Here is a 17,621-nt window from a genome sequence, read left to right as displayed (position 1 = left end):
CCCTGAGTACGTGGCATTCAAAAAAACAGAGGAGAAACATCTTGGAACTAGGGGTTGTTTTTAAGTGTTCAATTTATATTAGTGCATGTTTATTGCCCTATTGGAAATGCTTTTGAGATAATGATGAAATGTGCATTTAGCAGCCACACAAATAGGATTTTTTTATTATGGCAGTATAAGCAATGTTTCAAAAGTCTTGCAGTGGTAGTGGCATTGAAGCCCCAGGCAACATTAATTCTGATGACAGCTATAGTGTGTCAGATTTATCCAATTCAAAGCAGAAGGGAAGGTTTAAAATAAAAGGGTTTTATAATATATAGGCCTAGGTAGGAGATTGAAAGGAACGAGGGTTTTGGGTTTTTATTTTAAAAAAATCTATTTAAACATTTGCCTTGAATCCTTGACAAAATATAATTCTCCCTCTCTTATTTTTTTAAACAAAATTAAAGCTACTTTTTTTTCTTTTTCAGATTGCTAAATCTGGAAACTTCAACTAACTAGTTTTAAGTTGAGTTAGTTTGCTCCTTCTCATCAATAGTGAGGTCTTGTCTTAACACTCACTTGCATTTTGTTGTCTATTCTGAAATAGTTTACATAATTTTCATTAGATTTGTAAGTTCAAACACATAGGACACAAACGTCAGAATGGTCTTGTTCACCATATTATCAGTGTAATATATGGAAACTTGGAGTTATTCTTAGTACAGACAGAGTGATATGATTTTTTTCTAAATCTACATGACCTAAAAAAATGCAAAACTGGATGTTTTATCTGATTCCTCACTATCTATTTCTAGCTTTTATTTTAATTGATTTCTTGAGACCAGAATACAGATGATGCTTTACTTTTCTGGAGAAAACATGTCGGCCACCAGTGAAAATATTCTGGACACTTGAACGGACCACCATATTCCTACCTTAAAAGCTGGTTAAAGAGCACCATTTCATTCTGATCAAATTGTCTAATATTCCTTGAAGATCTCTTGGACTGAAACTGAACCCTTAAACAACATAATGGCTGTTATGTTGAAGAGAAGACAAAGGAGCTTACAAGAAACAAACATTCATTTATTGCCTTATTGCTGGAACTGTTCCACCAGATACCAGCAGATTTAAATAAATAAAAAATAAAAAACAACAGCAACAAAGTAATTGCTTAATGTCCTCTGAAAAATTTCCTGAATATTTTTTTTTATTTTTCAAAGAGTGAGAATGGATCCCCTCCAAATTCTGCTTGAATCTTAAATGCACTGGAATCAGATTCACAATTATCAACTGCACAAATGTGTATTCTCATCTAAATATGTTTTTCTTTTTCTATTGGATGTCTCCAGTTGTTCATGGCTTACTGAAAAGACATCCACACTTTAACTATGTTTGATGGAATTGACACACTTCATACATCTCCCGTCTCGTCATTGAAATCTTGGTTCTTTCTTCATTCAGATGTCTTCAATAATTCTGTCTTCATCAAACATGTCTATAAGTTCAGAAGACCAAGTCCTTTGGGGAAAAAAGTGCTTTGTCACATTTTCTTTCTTTCTTTTCTCTCTTTCTGTGATACAGAAAGGTTTGCACTCCCTTCTCTTTTAAAGCCTCATGGTTCTCATGTTGGTTCAAATTCACTTTGTTCAGCTTCTTATGTTCTTTACCAGTGACGTACAAGGCTTCTAATGTACATTTTGACAATTATCTTTCTTTATTGCCTTGTTTTATTTAAATTCTGAAAAGGAGGTATTCCAGATAAAATGTCCAGTTGAAATTACAGAGTTTGGCCTAATATCCTTATAAATGATTTTTAAATGTCCATTTAAAACTCCATGTAAATTTAACTTATTCTTTTTAAGGCACACTATATTTTTGAGGCTTAAATATGTAAATCTGATATGCGGACGGCACGAGTCTGATCGGAACATGTACAATTTCTCTTTATCACTTCCTGTCCCTTCTCTAAAGTAAATCATATGGGAGAAACAACACTTCTGGTTAGTCCTAAACCATTTTAAAACATACAGTAGATGTCCTTCTGCCATGACTATTGTCTTTTTGATTTTTTTTTTTTTGATTTTTTTCCCAAAGCCCTCGATCCAAAAGTCTGACAGGAGAAAGTGTGGTTCAGGTACTATAATAGTAAAGGAGAGCAGGGTAAAGCACAGGCTTAAATATCAGAGGGTTTGCATTACTAGACCTTAATAGTATTAATAGCATTACTATTTTGTTTTAACCTGTCTGCATCTATTATTCTGAGACTTTGTTCATAGAGAGAAACTGTTTGTATTTACAATGTCGCCTGCAGAATTTAACCTATGATATGATTACCTTATAATAAAACATGTTCTTTTATGAATCATCTGTCACCTTTGTCCTTATGAAAGTGGCATGATGACAAAAGAAATGGAGATTGCATTTTGTTAACTGTTACGGCAAAATTCTAGAGAACATCTACACATCTCAATGTTTTGCAGCTATTGAATTCGAAATGACTTGACTTTTTCAAGTAATCCTAGAAAAGGGGGAGAGCATTCCAAATAGACACTGCTGACTCACTCCAAGTTCCCTCAACGAAACTACACTGTTGTGGCATTAGGAGTGTTCTCACTATCGCTCCCTTCAGTATCAACACACTGGCAAACTGTTGAGGTATTTCATGCGGTGATTGGTTTTACTGATAGGACATTTTGTTCCTAGAACTTTCAAAAGACAAAGTTTTTTGTTGTTTTTTTTAGATCTAGTTTTTGTTTTTGACCTGCATGCTTTGCTTAATTGTGCCCTTAAATCAATGCAGTTGATGTTTATTTATTTCCTCTTTTTTTTATAGACTAACCATAGGACGTATATAGGACAGGTCTAATCAGTCCCTTAGTCACGTCCAGAGTAAGCATGGTCTGATGCTCAGGAAGATATGTGGTAGGGCTATGGAAGAGAATTTATGAAGTTGAAATAGAGAGTAGCAAAGCATATCAGGAATGAAGAAAAAAAAATGAATGCTTCTGTTTCATTACTGAAATAAAACTTTCATTCACCAAAGTGAAATTGTAATTTGCCAAAGTGATACAGTTATTCACACTGTATTGAACATTGAAATGACCAGGAAACATGAAATGGCAAACCTGGCAGGTCTAATGTGTATATAAACCTATTTGACTTTTTATGTAAGAAAATTGCAAGTTAAAGGAATTGTTTGCCCAAAAATTTTAATTGTCATCAATTACCCACTCATGTTATTCCAAACCTATTTGACTTTTGTTAAACGACATTTAATGAAAACTGAATGATTTATATCCCTCCATTGAAAGTTTATTCCACCAACAGTTCAAAAGGTCCTAAAGAGATTGGAAAAGCAATCCATATGACTTAGAAGTCTTCTGAAGAGACATGATTGCATTATGCAGTGAACAGATTTAATGTAGGCTTTTATTCACATATAAACATTGAACAATGCACATAGAGCACATCAAACATGGTAAACCGAAGCTCAACCGAACTTGTTTGATTCATGAGAATAAACCTTGTTGGTTCTTATGCCTCAAGCAAGCACGTTTGAGCTTCTGTTTGCCATACCACTTGATGAACTCTTTGTTTGTTGGTTGAGCGTCAAAGTTTTGGTGTAATGGACTTTCAATGGAGAGACAGAAATCTCTTTGGTTTAATTAAAATTTCTTCATTTTGTGCTTCGAAGATAAATGAAAGGTTTGTAACAATATGAGGGTGTGTAAATTATGACAGAACTTTAATTTCTGGGTGAACAAACCCGTAATGTGCAACTCCTTAGTTTTAATTAAAATTATTAAATATACATGCATTAAAATCAACCAAATCAATAAGCAGTGCAGGGACCAGTAAGAATTTAATAGCATATCATAAAGATAATTCCCTTATTAAAAGTTCAAGTGTGGGTATATGCAGGTTGGAGTAATGGGCTTGCCGAAAGGTCTTTTCAATTGGTTGCTTAAGCTGTTAGGGTGTGGGGTAAGTTTAGGGGTTAGTTTCTGTTGTAGCATTGTTACCTTTCAGCATGCCCATCACGACCCTGTCTCTAAAAGTTAGCCAGCATAAGTAAATCAGTATGTCAAGGTTTTGCTGTTCGTTACCACCGCTTCCGTGTCCAGGTTTTAACATGTCTTGTGTGAAAAGTACCTGTACACATGACCGGTGGCAAAATTGCAAGAAAAGCTTGACGTGCATCTACAACTATACATTATTTAAGGGTATTCTATTTGTTATTGTAAAGTTTAATTCAAAATGGTTTTCCTTTAAACCGGTATAAAATACACTGCCCAGGGAAAAAAGTCGCCCCTTGGATTTAAATAGGCAAAACCTTAAGAGTTTATGACTGGATCATTATTGCAGAGATTATTATGTTTCTAGCATGTTATATGTTTGGCAACAGGTCTTCTAACCCTAATTGATGGAGAGTGTAGCTTTTCATTTCTTAAACAACCATGTAGGAAGACACATCATGGCCATATTCCAGGATGACAATGTCAAGATTCATCAGGCTCGAATTGTGAAAGAGTGATTGGGAGGAGCATGACGAGTCATTTTCACACATGAATTGGCACCTCTGAGTCCAGACCTTAAATTCATTGAAAGTCTTTGGGATGACAACATTAATTTACATCAAGATGTGCACCAATTTTTGGTCAAGATCTTGTATAGACAATGCAAGAGTCTAGCCCTCTATAAAGTCTACTCTAGCACAACCCAAAGACTTTCAATGAATTTAAGGTCTGAATTTAAGATCACAGCAATAAGGATCCAGTATATATATAAAATATATATAAAATATTTGCTTATTCAAATCCAATCAGCGACTACTTTTTGGCCGGGGTAGTGTATTTCAGTAGGCTATTTTCCCTCATAACCGGTAGTATAACAATCCAATAAGCGAGCCTAATTGTTATGCCAAAATACTCCTTCACCTTTCTCATCTTCCGAGTGGACATTACTGATTTTTCCCCCCACTCCAGATATGCAATAAATAATGTATCATTTTAAAATGTAACATTAACATGACAGTAATTTGAACATGGGCTTTGTAACAACATAAAGCAAAACATAAATGTGCAAAAAAAAGATTTAATGTAAACTACTAGTATTTCCAATGTCGACTTGGCAGCATCATCGTTTAGTTGACGAATCTTGCACATCCCTACTGAAAATCATGAAAAATTGTGAAGGTATTTGTGAATCCAATCCAGACATTTAGCAAAACGCCATTTGAGGTACTAAATTGAATGAGAAGGCCACCAGAATACATCTGTGGCAATAAACCATCTTAGTTACATATTTAAGAGGCTAATACAAGCAATTTGTGAACTATGACAAAATTATGAGCAATAGGTTAGATTTAGAGTAATCCAATATATTGATTATTATTTAAAACCTCAAGAATGTTTGACATATCTGCGTGTCTATTTATGAATATATGCATGTATCTAAACAGTCTTCGCACAGTCTTTGTAAATTAGTGTTTGGTATTGTCAGAGAGGTTCTATATTGTCGGTTAAAATAGCCGTTAAAGTGATTGTTCACCCAAAAATGAAAATTATGTAATTTACTCAATCCTCAAGTTGCTCCAAACCGGTATTCATTTCGTTCTTCTGCTGAATGCAAAAGAAGGTATTTAGAAGAATGTCGGTAACCAAGCAGTTGATGGACCCCATTGACTTCCATAGTATGGAGAAAAAAAATACTATGGAAGTCAATGGGGGTCCATCAACTGTTTGGTTACCCATATTCTTCAAAATATCTTCTTTTGTGTTCAGCAGAAGAAAGAAATGAATACCGGTTTAGAACAACTTGAGGGTGAGTAAATGATGGCAGAGTTTTATTTTTGGGTGAACTCTTTAATTCACCTGAATCTGATTAGTAGAGAAAAATGGTTAAGTATTTGCAAGTGCATAGTTTAATGCAACAGCATAACGAGCATAAAACGTTGACAGCAGTTTACAAAAAAAATTGCCAGATATTAGCATGTTCAGTTGCTAATAATATCATTAACGGTTTCATAAACTGTTGCCATCAAAGTTTCTTGTTTACTGCCACATAATGGTAAATTACCTAACTTGGCCATTTCGAGACTGAATCTTATATTCTGTACACACAGAATGAGAGGGGATTCTGAAAACCATAGTGTAATCAAATTACTGTAAAGTTTGGCCCAAACACTAAAATGTCTCCGTTCAAAAAGTAAAATAAATATACATAACTTATTGTATTAACTGCCACACTTCTAATTACATTTATTTCAATTCCAAATAATAAGAACTCAAGTAGCAGTGAGGAAACTAAATGAAAATCAGTTCAAGTATCTTTTACATTTACATTAACTGAAATGACCTCTAATTAAAGGTACCAGAAATCTGATGTAACTCTGTCAACATTGTGGACAATATGTAAACAAAACACCAAACAGTTTTCAGAAAATCTGGCTTTCTAAACTGAACTGGCACTTACGTTTAATTCTAATTTAAATCTAATTCGGGGGACATTACGCAAGAAAATTACACCCATTACTTTCTTTTTTTGTAAAATTATATTATCTGTGATCTACAATTATTGAGTTGTTTGCTGCAGCAATAGCTCAAAAACCTTTCACCGCCGTAGCAAGGGTAGACACCTTGCAAACATCAAAGTAAAATGTAGCCTGCTATTTCAGATTACATGATACGTTTCTCATTTCTCATTTGTTGAAGTGATGTTTAAAGGGGTACTCCACTTTTTTTGGAAATAGGCTCATTTTACAACTCCCCCAAAGTTAAACAGTTGAGTCTTACCGTTTTCGAATCCATTCAGCCGAACTCCGGGTCTGGCGGTACCACTTTTAGCATAGCTTAGCATAGATCATTGAATCGGACAGGACCATTAGCATCTCTCTCAAAAAAAATGACCAAAGAGTTTTGATATTTTTCCTATTTATAATTTGACTCTTCTGTAGTTACATCGTGTACTAAGGCCGACGGAAAATGTAAAGTTGCGATTTTCTAGGCTGATATGGCTATGAACTATACTCTCATTCCTGCGTAATAATCAAGAAACTTTGCTGCCGTCCCATGAGTCCAGCAGGCGTAATGATATGACGCAGCGCCTAAAAATAGGTCTAATAGGTTAGACAAACTTAGTCCCGGTCACGTTGGAAGTTACCGAGCTGGGGACTATTTTCAGGCGCTGTGTCATATCATTACGCCTGCTGGACTCATGGTACGGCAGCAAAGTTTCTTGATTATTACAGTATAGTTCCTAGCCATATCAGCCTAGAAAATCGCAACTTTACATTTTCCGTCTGTCTTAGTACACGATGTAACTACAGAAGAGTCAAGTTTTAAATAGGAAAAATATCGAAACTCTTTGGTCATTTTTTTGAGAGAGATGCTAATGGTCCTGTCCGATTCAATGATCTATGCTAAGCTATGCTAAAAGTGACCCGGAGTTCGGCTGAATGGATTCGAAAACGGTAAGACTCAACTGTTTAACTCTGGGGGAGTTGTAAAATGAGCCTATTTCTAAAAAAAGTGGAGTATCCCTTTAACAATGGGATTTGTCATATATTGGCAATATGAATGTAAAATATAAATAACTATTGAGGTCATAAAAGCAGCAAAAGAAACTAACCCTAAGGAACAAATTAATCTGAGTTGTATTTTATGTTCAAGTCACTCACAGATTTGGGCCAATAAACAGCAGTGGATAAATTTGAACTATTAAGCTGTTGTCCACATGATCATTGTGTTTGTGTTGGTAATTATTTCAGATTTCTTGCACCTAAGAGGTTCATTTCCAATTGAGACCTGCCAGGATGGCCACACACCTTCTGAAGTATTTGTTACAAATGTCTTTTTGACATCAGAACTTCCGAGAAGCATTCATATTTTTCTTCAGATTTGGGTAGGAATAATTGGGGAGGGTCTGTTCAATGGAAATTGTTTTATTTTTACTTTATTTGCTGGAAAATGTATTTTATTTATAGATGTATGATTTGAAAATGTTTTATGTGTTTGAATGAATGTGGGTGTGTGGACTGTGATATAGTTAGAGATTAAAAAAAACATGTTCTAATGAATATTATGATGATTGTTTTATAATGAATCCATGAATGAACAAAACTTTTTCTTAAAGCCACAAGTAAACCCCTTACTTCATGTTTGTCACTCAGTGGTAGCGCATACAGGACATCAGTTAAAATGGATAAAGTGAGTTTAATTGTTACCTAATGATTATTTGCTCAATCTAACATTTAATATTAAACATATTATAATGTAACAATGCTTAGTTTAAAATATTTATGAAATGCTTTCTTTTGCACAAATTCCACACAGGTTCAGATTCATGAAAATGAGATATAGGGTTTAGGAGACTGCCAGCATTTTCCTTCCTCTTTCCAATCAAATACCAAGGTCTTGGCACCTAAGCATCATGTCCTCCTCACTCACAGTGATTTGCTTGTCCTTCAGACTTTTTGTTTCCCCACAGTACAGTGCTATTGATGTGCTAAAAGATCTTGGACCGTTTTGGAGGCAGACCAACAGTACACATTTTCAGACTCTTCCTAATCAAACACAATTCAGCTCATAAGCTTGTTGGTAGAGACTTAAAACAGAGATGCCCTTCATTTGAATATGCCTAGCCTAATTCCGTACTATACAGTTGGGAAATAACAGTACATAAGTAGTATCTCTGAATTCATAATTTTCATAAAACAGTAAGTGTAAAGTACCCAGGTTACTTACTGCCAAGGTTCTGAAGTGCACATCTGATGGACACTTTAATGTCCCATGAGGCCACGAGATAGGTGTTGTGAATGGAAGTGAAGCAACGTAACTGGTGCTGTAGGTCACAAGAACTGTGCAGATGTAGTATGTCCGGACTTCATTTATCCAATTTTTCCCTAAACTTGGAGGCTCCTCCCAAGTCGCTCCTGAAATGGATGGTAAGGGATATATCCAAAATGTGTTCTGTTTGTGTACCTATAGGAAAACGGTTGGAAAACATTGATTTAGGTTATGCTTTTCTGCAATAGATTCAGTAAAATTTTCTTAATGGGTCCTTAATGCAATGTGGAATGATGTCTTGTAGGTATTAATTGCTCTTATCCCCAGTCAATTTAAATGTAGTTGGTAACAAATCTTGCGTCTAGTCCTAGCTTCGATGTTACATGTAATATGAATAAAGAGTGCAGCAAAAGCTGGCAGTCACTCAAACCCCATACAGATACACACATTTGCTTATAAGAGAGAACAACACACAAATTAGTGACATTAAACAAATTATCGGTGTCTGATATAAATTGGTTTGGATTGTCTGAGGCTAGTCTGTATGTATACAGTGTTCTGCACTACCAAGAGTGACATTTCTGTATTCTCACTGCATTCAGGATAGAAGTGTTAACTGGAGCCCCAGGGGTAAGTGTGAACACTGTTATTTTGCCCTTGATTTTGTTCATTCATGTATTCTGGTTCTTCACTGCAATAGAAAATGACTGTGTTGATGCCAAATGCACACTCTCAATCCTTTCTTGTTGTCATGTCTAAATTTAAATGGGATTGCATCTCACATTACCCTTTTAATGCTTTACAGTATCAGCGTCCACCATTTGATCAAATCTTCCTCTTGATGAAGCCAGGAGGCTTTTCTCTTTAACTTGCTGTGTCTTTGAGTGTTTAAAGAAGAATTTCCGGACCAGGTCTTATTCCCCTTGTCGCTTCCAAGCTGTCCTTTTTCAGCCATGCAAATGAAGATTCAACCACCATTAAAACCTCTTTAAGGGACAAGTCTCTCTCGCTCTCTTTTTTTATTTTTTATCAGAAGATGGATTGCCATGATATTTTTATTCAGCTTTCCAGGCTACTTATTACAGATTCAAGAAGACTTGTTCTGACTTTGTACGTCTACATTTCTATCTACAGTTATTGTCATCTTAATTGCAACTTCTTTACTATGTTTATTAATAGCATTAATAAACAATAGCATTATTTCCTTTTCACTACTTTTAAATGAATCATCTGTCCAGTTCATCTCTTGCATTGAAGATAATTCTTGGAAAAATAAATTTAGCAGTGCCAAACTCCCCTTGCCAGTCAATCTTGTGGAAATTTTCCATTGACAGATATTTACCATTGACTGGTGTAATTGAATTATGGTTATTTTTTTTTATTTTTTTTTTCATGTTTCATGTTCTTGTCTACTTGTGTATGCTTCAATGGTTTTTCATTTTCTATTGCAGTTGAGAAGTCACAACATTATAAATGTCTTTAAATTATATATATTTTCAAACGATTTGTCAATTTTCAAAAAATGTTTTACCTTGAGTAAAGAACATATGTCAGAAATAAAATAGGATATGAAATGCAGAAAGGGACTGTGTGTGTGTGTGTGTGTGTATGAGTGGTTTACAAACATTTGCCATAGTGCAGCAGTGTTAACACGCTAATTTTATCATTGCGCAGCATGAGGAACGCTAGTGGACTGAGCGCAGCTGACCTAGCCCATGCCCAGGGCTTTCAAGAGTGTGCCCAGCTGCTTTCCAATGCCCAGAACCAGCAGCTCAGTCAGCTTAGCGGGTTCTCAACCAATGGCTCTGTGTGCTTTGGGGACCGCAAGCTAAGCCAAGAGCGGAGCACCCTTAATGGGGTTCCCAGCCGAAAGAGGTCTCTTGATTGCATGGAGTCCAATCACATTAAAAAGGCCAGAACAGATGGTAAGTATTGACTGAATATTTCAAAGATTAAAAATTCAAGCGAATTTACCATTCAAGTGCAAGGAGATGGTAGACTGGGTTTAGGAGATGCTATGCCCGATTTGATTTCGCCCTGCAGCTCAGACTGGAAACTTGTACATTCTACTATCCTGCTTCTGTTACAAATTTGCAGGGACCAATCACAAACTGGCTTATCCACCTGGCGCGCTATTGGCGGGTTTAATCCAATTCCTTTTAACCTCTCGACGATGCTCAATGGCTTCTATAGTTAAGCAAACAAATCGCTCGAGTGGGTGTAAATATCACTCACTTTCATGTTTTTTGTTTTTTTTTGCACAACCTGCAAAAATCGTTCGATGCCATTGCTGCAAACCGCTGATCAATGCTACAAACCAACATGTTTGTTGACACGTTTCCTACCTGGAGTTTTCTCTGCAAAGTACGTCACCCGGATCGTTGGTCTGATTGGTTGAAGGACTATCCAATTGTGTACAGAGTCATTTGAACTATGCCCGTTGATCACGCCTCTTGTGCAGTAGAAAATACAGAGCAGACTCCCCAGACTAATGTTTAATCTTAAAAGATTGAGCTTGGTCTGGTGATAGCCAGACTAAGGAGATGCAACACACAACTCAATTTGGTATTTAGAGTACTTAATCACAGAATTGACAGAATTCTCTTTTGTTTCTCCTTACACTTGAGCAGACAAATACACACAAAATGACAAAATACCCATTGTGTCGCGTATCCTCATTAACAGTTGATTATGGCTACGTTCAGACTGTCAGTCCAAATCTGATTTTTGTGCATATCCGATTGAAATCTGATCAGATTTAGCACGTGTGAACAGCAAAAAAAAATCACATTAAAAGTTTTTTTTTTGTTGTTGTTTTTTTCAAGCTACGTCAATATGCAGTTTAAAATCCTATTCAAATTGCATTTCTCGAAATACGTTTCAGTCTGTCTGACTGCTCTGATCGGATTTTGCGTGGTTTATGTGACTTTCTCACGCCGCATAAAACGTAACCGTCAGACGTTGTTATAGGAAACGTGTTGAAAATCGCTGCCGAAACAAGTTTGTTGTTGTTGCAAAGTGCCGGATGAGCTGAAAATGACAATGTAACTGAGACATGTTTTGAAACCGGCAGAGATGACAGCACGGAAAAAAGCAGTGCATGCCAGCCTCCTCCGGATCTACCTTGGCCTCAGATGATGCATAGTCCAGCGCAGCGGCTACACATTTCCATGCTGTAAAATTTAACCCTTGTGCTGCATTATATATTTGACTACGTTGAGTGCATTAATGACCAAAAATGGTCACATATTAAACACTGCCTAAAATATTATATATTATTATTATTTTCCACTTTTACTAACTTAAATCTTTTAACCAGCATCAGTCCTCATCATAACTACCAAATATTTATTTAATTTCAGGATTTTAACCCTTTAAATTCCAGTTTTGGTGGCAATACCATCAATTTGTATAAGAGGAAAAAACACAAAAATGTAATTATTTTCCATATACTAAATGCAAAGAGAAAACTTTAACTTTAGATTATCACAGTCTTGAATATGTCAATGATTAGCGGCAACATTATTTCTGGTGCATTTAAAGATTTTGTTATGTCAGATTTAAAAAAAAAAACACCATTCAGCGCGTTAATGACCAAAAATGGTCACATATTAAACACTGCCTAAAATATTATATATTATTATTATTATTATATTCAACTTTTACTAACTTAAATATTTTAACCAGCATCAGTTCTCATCATAACTACCAAATATTTATTTAATTTCAGGATTTTAACCTTTTAAATTCCAAGTTTTGGTGACTATACCATCAATTTGTATTCATTTTACATAATTGACATACTGCAAACATCTGCAGTATTGCAAACCTTTTCCTGAATTCTACTAGGTGACTATAACCTGTGCCTGTCTCCCTACACATCAAAATTTGCTCTAGAAAGAAAGCAAAACTACAAGATCACCATGAACATGAACTTTTATTTTTCTAAATTATATAACATAAAACATATCAAAAACTTCAATCTCCTTCAACTTATCCTCTCATTTGCAGGAGCTGCAGAATTGCAGCGTATGCTCCTTGCAGATATAAATGCCACATTTTGAGCAGGTGGTGGTGATTTTTCTTTTTTTGTTAGGGCACACACACACACACAGAGAGAGAGAGAGAATAGACAGAAAGGGTAAAATATGACCTTCATGATATTGTGATTTGTCACTCGCCTAAACACCATGTTTATATTTATGCCCTACACACACACACACTTTTGTCAACTCAGACTCACATTGCTCTTAGACATCCACACATACCCAGAAACATCATTTTAGATCATTGGAGCCATTAAAATGCTTCATAACATTCAATAGTGCCCCTAGTGGAAACCAGGAAAATAACGTGCATTTCCACCCATAGGGAATACCTATGTAGTGACGTCATCTGGTGGAATACACTATATAATGCAAATATAATGCTTTGACTTCAAAGTGAAAGGATGTTTCAACATAAATCATGATTCATGTATTAATGACGGCCCCGGCTTTAAACGGCGTTTTAATGGGTTTCAATGGGCCATTTTTGGTCATTATGGTGCTGAATGGTGCTATTTGTTCTACACAGTGTGTGTTATACATATTTTGCAAAATGAGATCAAATATTGTAAATTTATCCAAAAAGTCACAATTTTGCCAAATTACATACCATTGGCATTAAAACAGCCAAAATGGTCAAAGAAAATTAAACTGAAAATGACCAAAAATGGTCAAATGCAGCATAAGGGTTAAATAAGACATCTCTTTTGCAAACTCCTCCATGTTGCGGTTGTTGTTGTTTTTGGCGGATGCCTACCAGTGCAATATCATTGCCATAGAAACCAATGCAGATATTCTGGAAAACGAAAGCCACAAATCGGATCTGAACAGTTGCGATACACAGTGTGGACATCAATAATTTTAGATCAGATTTCAATCGGATACACATAATTTGGACTGACAGTCTGAACATAGCCCAAGTTTTAAGTAAGTGTAAACAGTTGAGAACGAAATCAGGTTTGTATCATCATTATATTAAGTGCAATTATATATTAAAGGTAATAGATAGGGGCCTTTGTCCGAGATAGAGCGACAGTTCAGCAGAGCAAGGTGGTTTTGCAGCATATCTGAGTTATCAGCTAAATTGAAATCTGACTTTTTTACGCAGACAAGCGATCGCGGTGGACGACAGTTGCTTAGTAGGCGTTTCGGTTTGACCAGAGTTCTGTTATTTGACCAGATGCACGGGATCACAGTTGGTGTTGATTGCTGATAGTTAATGATCCTTCGGACTGAATGGTGCACGTAGTGCGGGCGCCGGGTGATCCCGAGCGAGCGGCAGTGCTCGTACGTTTCAGAGTCGAGGCGTGGGTGCCGATTAAGCGCCCTGAGTTCGCGTGACAGGTATCCAAAATCCATGTTGGAAGGTAACCCAGTAAAAATAAGGGAGACCAGAGACAGCACGAGTGGTGTGTTTGTAATCGCCATGAGAAAATCAGCTATCAGCAAAGTCACGTTAGCCAGGACCACAACCATCACAACCTCTATAAAAGCTTACGGAGAGGAAAGCTACCCAACCTGACAGCAAGCTAATCGAACTACTGGTAAGAAGAGAGTTAACTCACCTCACAGTCAGTCCAACAGATGGAGGAGAGAAGGGTGAGAGGGCTCGTAGCAGGCTGACAGCAGAGAGTTCCCAACGGTAACAACAACAAAAGTACGCTCAGCCAAGTAGAAAAAATAAAAATAAGTCCAGTTTGTAGAAGGTTGCAGAAAGGGGAACACCAACTGTCCAGGAAGCGGGCACAGCAAACGTAAACAATAGACGACGAAGCGTGGAGCGGCAGCTAGATGCGCACAGCGTTCCCACACAGCGTTCAAAGAAACGCCGGAAGTTCCGGTTATTCCAGTTATCCGGCTTTAACAAGGATTAATCGGTTCACTTGTCTTTAATGTTTGAACTTTATATTAGTTAGGCTCGTTTTTAAAATTTGTATTGAAATTGGAATTGAGAATTGTGAAATTTTGGTGTCATAAGCTTATTAGAATACAAGGTTACATGGGTCGAAAACAATAACTACATTTTTGACAGGGCAGGTAAAAACCCAATCGAGTCTGTACAATAAAATTCTTCTCGTGAAACCCTGCATTTGGTCCTAAAGCAAAATCATTGGACTGTCATCACCACATGTTAATACCTCAACATGTGTCATTGCAGATCTCGGTTATCAGCCAATAAACGGATCCAGCGGAAAGGACCAGATGGAGAGCATGCACATGGAGTTTGGCCCACCACTGAGTACCACAGGTGGGAACCGACTCTTAAATGGATCCTTGCCTTTGGCGTCCAATGGCTACATGAGTCCAGAGCAAGACAGGGGGGTCCACATGGAGAGCTCATCCTCAAGTGGACCTTCAATCCACAAAGAGTTGGAGGTCTTCACCGTGACCTCCATGCAGATACCATGTCGTTGCACTAACTCCTATGCCTATTTGTAGGAGCATTTGCCTTGCGTCATTTAAACTCTTTTGGTGATGTGTGTCTGGGAGGGAAAATAATTTAATTTGGCACACATCACATGTATAAAACATTTGATCATAAGTTACTCACACCACCCCGTCCTTTTAACTTTTGCTGGTATGCACTTTGTTTTAAACTAAAATGGAGAAATTACTTTGCTGAGTAGGAGCAAATTGAGTTTTGTTTTGCACAATGACTTCCTTGAATGCCATTTTGATTCCAAAGCGTTCCAAGAACAATTAAAATATTCCGATATTTTTCCTTCTCTCTAAAGTGGTTTCATTTTGTTATGAGGCTTTTTTTATGCCCTGAAATCGATACTTGGGAAGTTTGTCAATGTTATTTTCTCTTCAGTCTTAGTACGATCCTGATTGACAGCTTTTGCTGTGAATTTTTATTGTCCCTGCCAAGTTCCTGCCCTTGAGTTTTGTAATGTTGTTGGATTTTGGTTCAGGCTGTTGGGTAATACTTTTGATATGAGTGGCCCATATTATTTTCCTGTAAAGTAGCAAGAAAAAAAAAAACGAATTCCTGGTGAATGCATTTTTTTCCATGTTTGAAACATGAAATATTGTGCATTTTATTTTCAATCTATTTTTTATTTTTATTTCTTGAACTTTTAATTATCTTGTTATGCCAAAGCATATCTTTTCATGAATGTATAGAGAACATCCATGGACCTTCGCTGTGCAGCTTTCATGCGTGTGTTCTTGTTTGGATATTAAGGTGCTATTCAGTCACTTCTTAAACCTTAGACTATTTTACTATATTAGATTGTTGTTCTCTTTCTTTCTGTTGCTGTTATTGCAAAATCTGTCGAAGAGGGTCTTTCTCGTTAGATTTATTCAGTCTCAAGTGTTTATCAGTCAGGTTACTGTACGAGGCTTTTTTTCCCCCAGCTAATGTTTTGCATAGAATTTCAGTGTAGAAAATATTTGCTAAACTGATTTCGTATGATAGTAGCTATTAATTGAGAAAAAGTTGGTTATTTGATTACATTGTACTTTATATAAATTCATATAAAAATTGTCATATTTCACACAGAACAAATTGCAAAAATGCATTATAGACTAACGCATGATTTCCTACTGAAACTATTCTGAATTACAAAGGGACGTCTGACTGTAAGTGCTCATTTAAATATGAGATTGAGATGGAAAATATTGTTCATGTTTGGATGCCTAAGATTGATGCAAATGTAATTTCTATATTCATTAAATGTTCTGTCATTTAACAATCATCATTGACTCTTGGGTTTGTATTTATGAATTGTGTATTAGAACTTATTAAAATAGAAGCCACATGCATGGTCATTTGATACCCTTTTTTGTAGATTATAATCCAGTGGTTTGCACTTTCCAACTTTGCTGCTTCCACAATTAACATAAATGAGATTAAGATTCAATCCCTGTTATTTAATATTGAATAAATATTCATTTGGCAAAATGTTTAAGGTTGCAGTGACTCGATGCAGGACTTTAATCCCAGGTTCAAATGTTCAGATGTAATCATGTTATGTAAACCAAACTGGATGTGATTTTGAAAACCCTAAACTGAACAATCTACAGAGTACCCCTGAAATGTCCACTAAAGAACATTAACAATGCAGAATTCAGTTTGGATCAAAGACGAATCCTGTTGGAAATTGTTGTGCAAAACAAAAACATTCAGTTCAAATTTGAATGTTAATGAGATTATAATTCATTTGTTCTCTTCGACAGCAGGACTTCCTTTAAATGGGCGCTGCCATCCTGTGCAGCACCTCAATGGTGGTGACCTGACGCGTGGGAACGTAAATGGGAATTCAACCGAGGTTGAGAACTGTGATCATATTGGGAATGTGGGTGTGTCTTTACATCTTGGTTACTTTGACAAAGGCCTTCCCTTTGGGCATCAAAATGGAGATGCAGCTGAGAACATGGAGGATGAAAGCAGTCAGATAGAGCACCGCAAGTCAGTCAGTGTAGAGGAGCAGTATGACCACATCACCTTCAACACCATGCACCTCTATCATGGTTGTTAGGATGTCCCATCCGGACTCATACGCCTTTATATATCCATAGAGAATGTGCTGAATTGCTATAAGTCCATGTACTTTGACATGGTCACTCGATTTGTATTTATGTTGTAAAAAAAATGTTTTTTTGTTATTATTTTCTAATTTTGGCCATTTAATTCAGTTGGAGAATCCCAGAAGCTGTTAATTTTTATGCATTGTTTGTAAGAACATTTATTGTATTAATTGTGCCTACATATAAAATGTAACGTTAATTGTTTACTGCCAGCATTTTCTTACATAGTAGCTGTATACTGTATGAATAAAATGGTTGATGAATTGACTGA

At 36.2% G+C, this 17,621-nt stretch overlaps 1 protein-coding gene across 2 annotated transcripts in view; it reads left to right on the top strand.

Moving 5' to 3' along the window:
- ankrd10b (ankyrin repeat domain 10b) overlaps positions 1 to 17,614 on the top strand; it is a 32,198-nt gene extending 14,584 nt beyond the window's left edge. The window contains exons 4-6 of one of the 2 annotated variants that reach the window (XM_084122642.1): positions 10,446 to 10,696; positions 14,976 to 15,065; positions 17,003 to 17,614. In XM_084122642.1, coding sequence (XP_083978768.1) covers positions 10,446 to 10,696; positions 14,976 to 15,065; positions 17,003 to 17,301 — 640 coding nt within the window. In that variant the 3' untranslated portion in view covers positions 17,302 to 17,614. Of the gene's footprint in view, positions 1 to 10,445; positions 10,697 to 14,975; positions 15,066 to 16,999 lie in introns of both variants that reach the window. The other variant, XM_084122641.1, reaches the window with a different exon arrangement.
- The last annotated feature ends 7 nt before the right edge of the window (positions 17,615 to 17,621 follow it).

This window comes from Abramis brama, assembly GCF_963993115.1.
Source record: "Abramis brama genome assembly, chromosome: 8".
NCBI classification, from domain to species: Eukaryota; Metazoa; Chordata; class Actinopteri; order Cypriniformes; family Leuciscidae; genus Abramis; species Abramis brama.
This window is presented reverse-complemented; position numbering and strand designations above follow the sequence as displayed.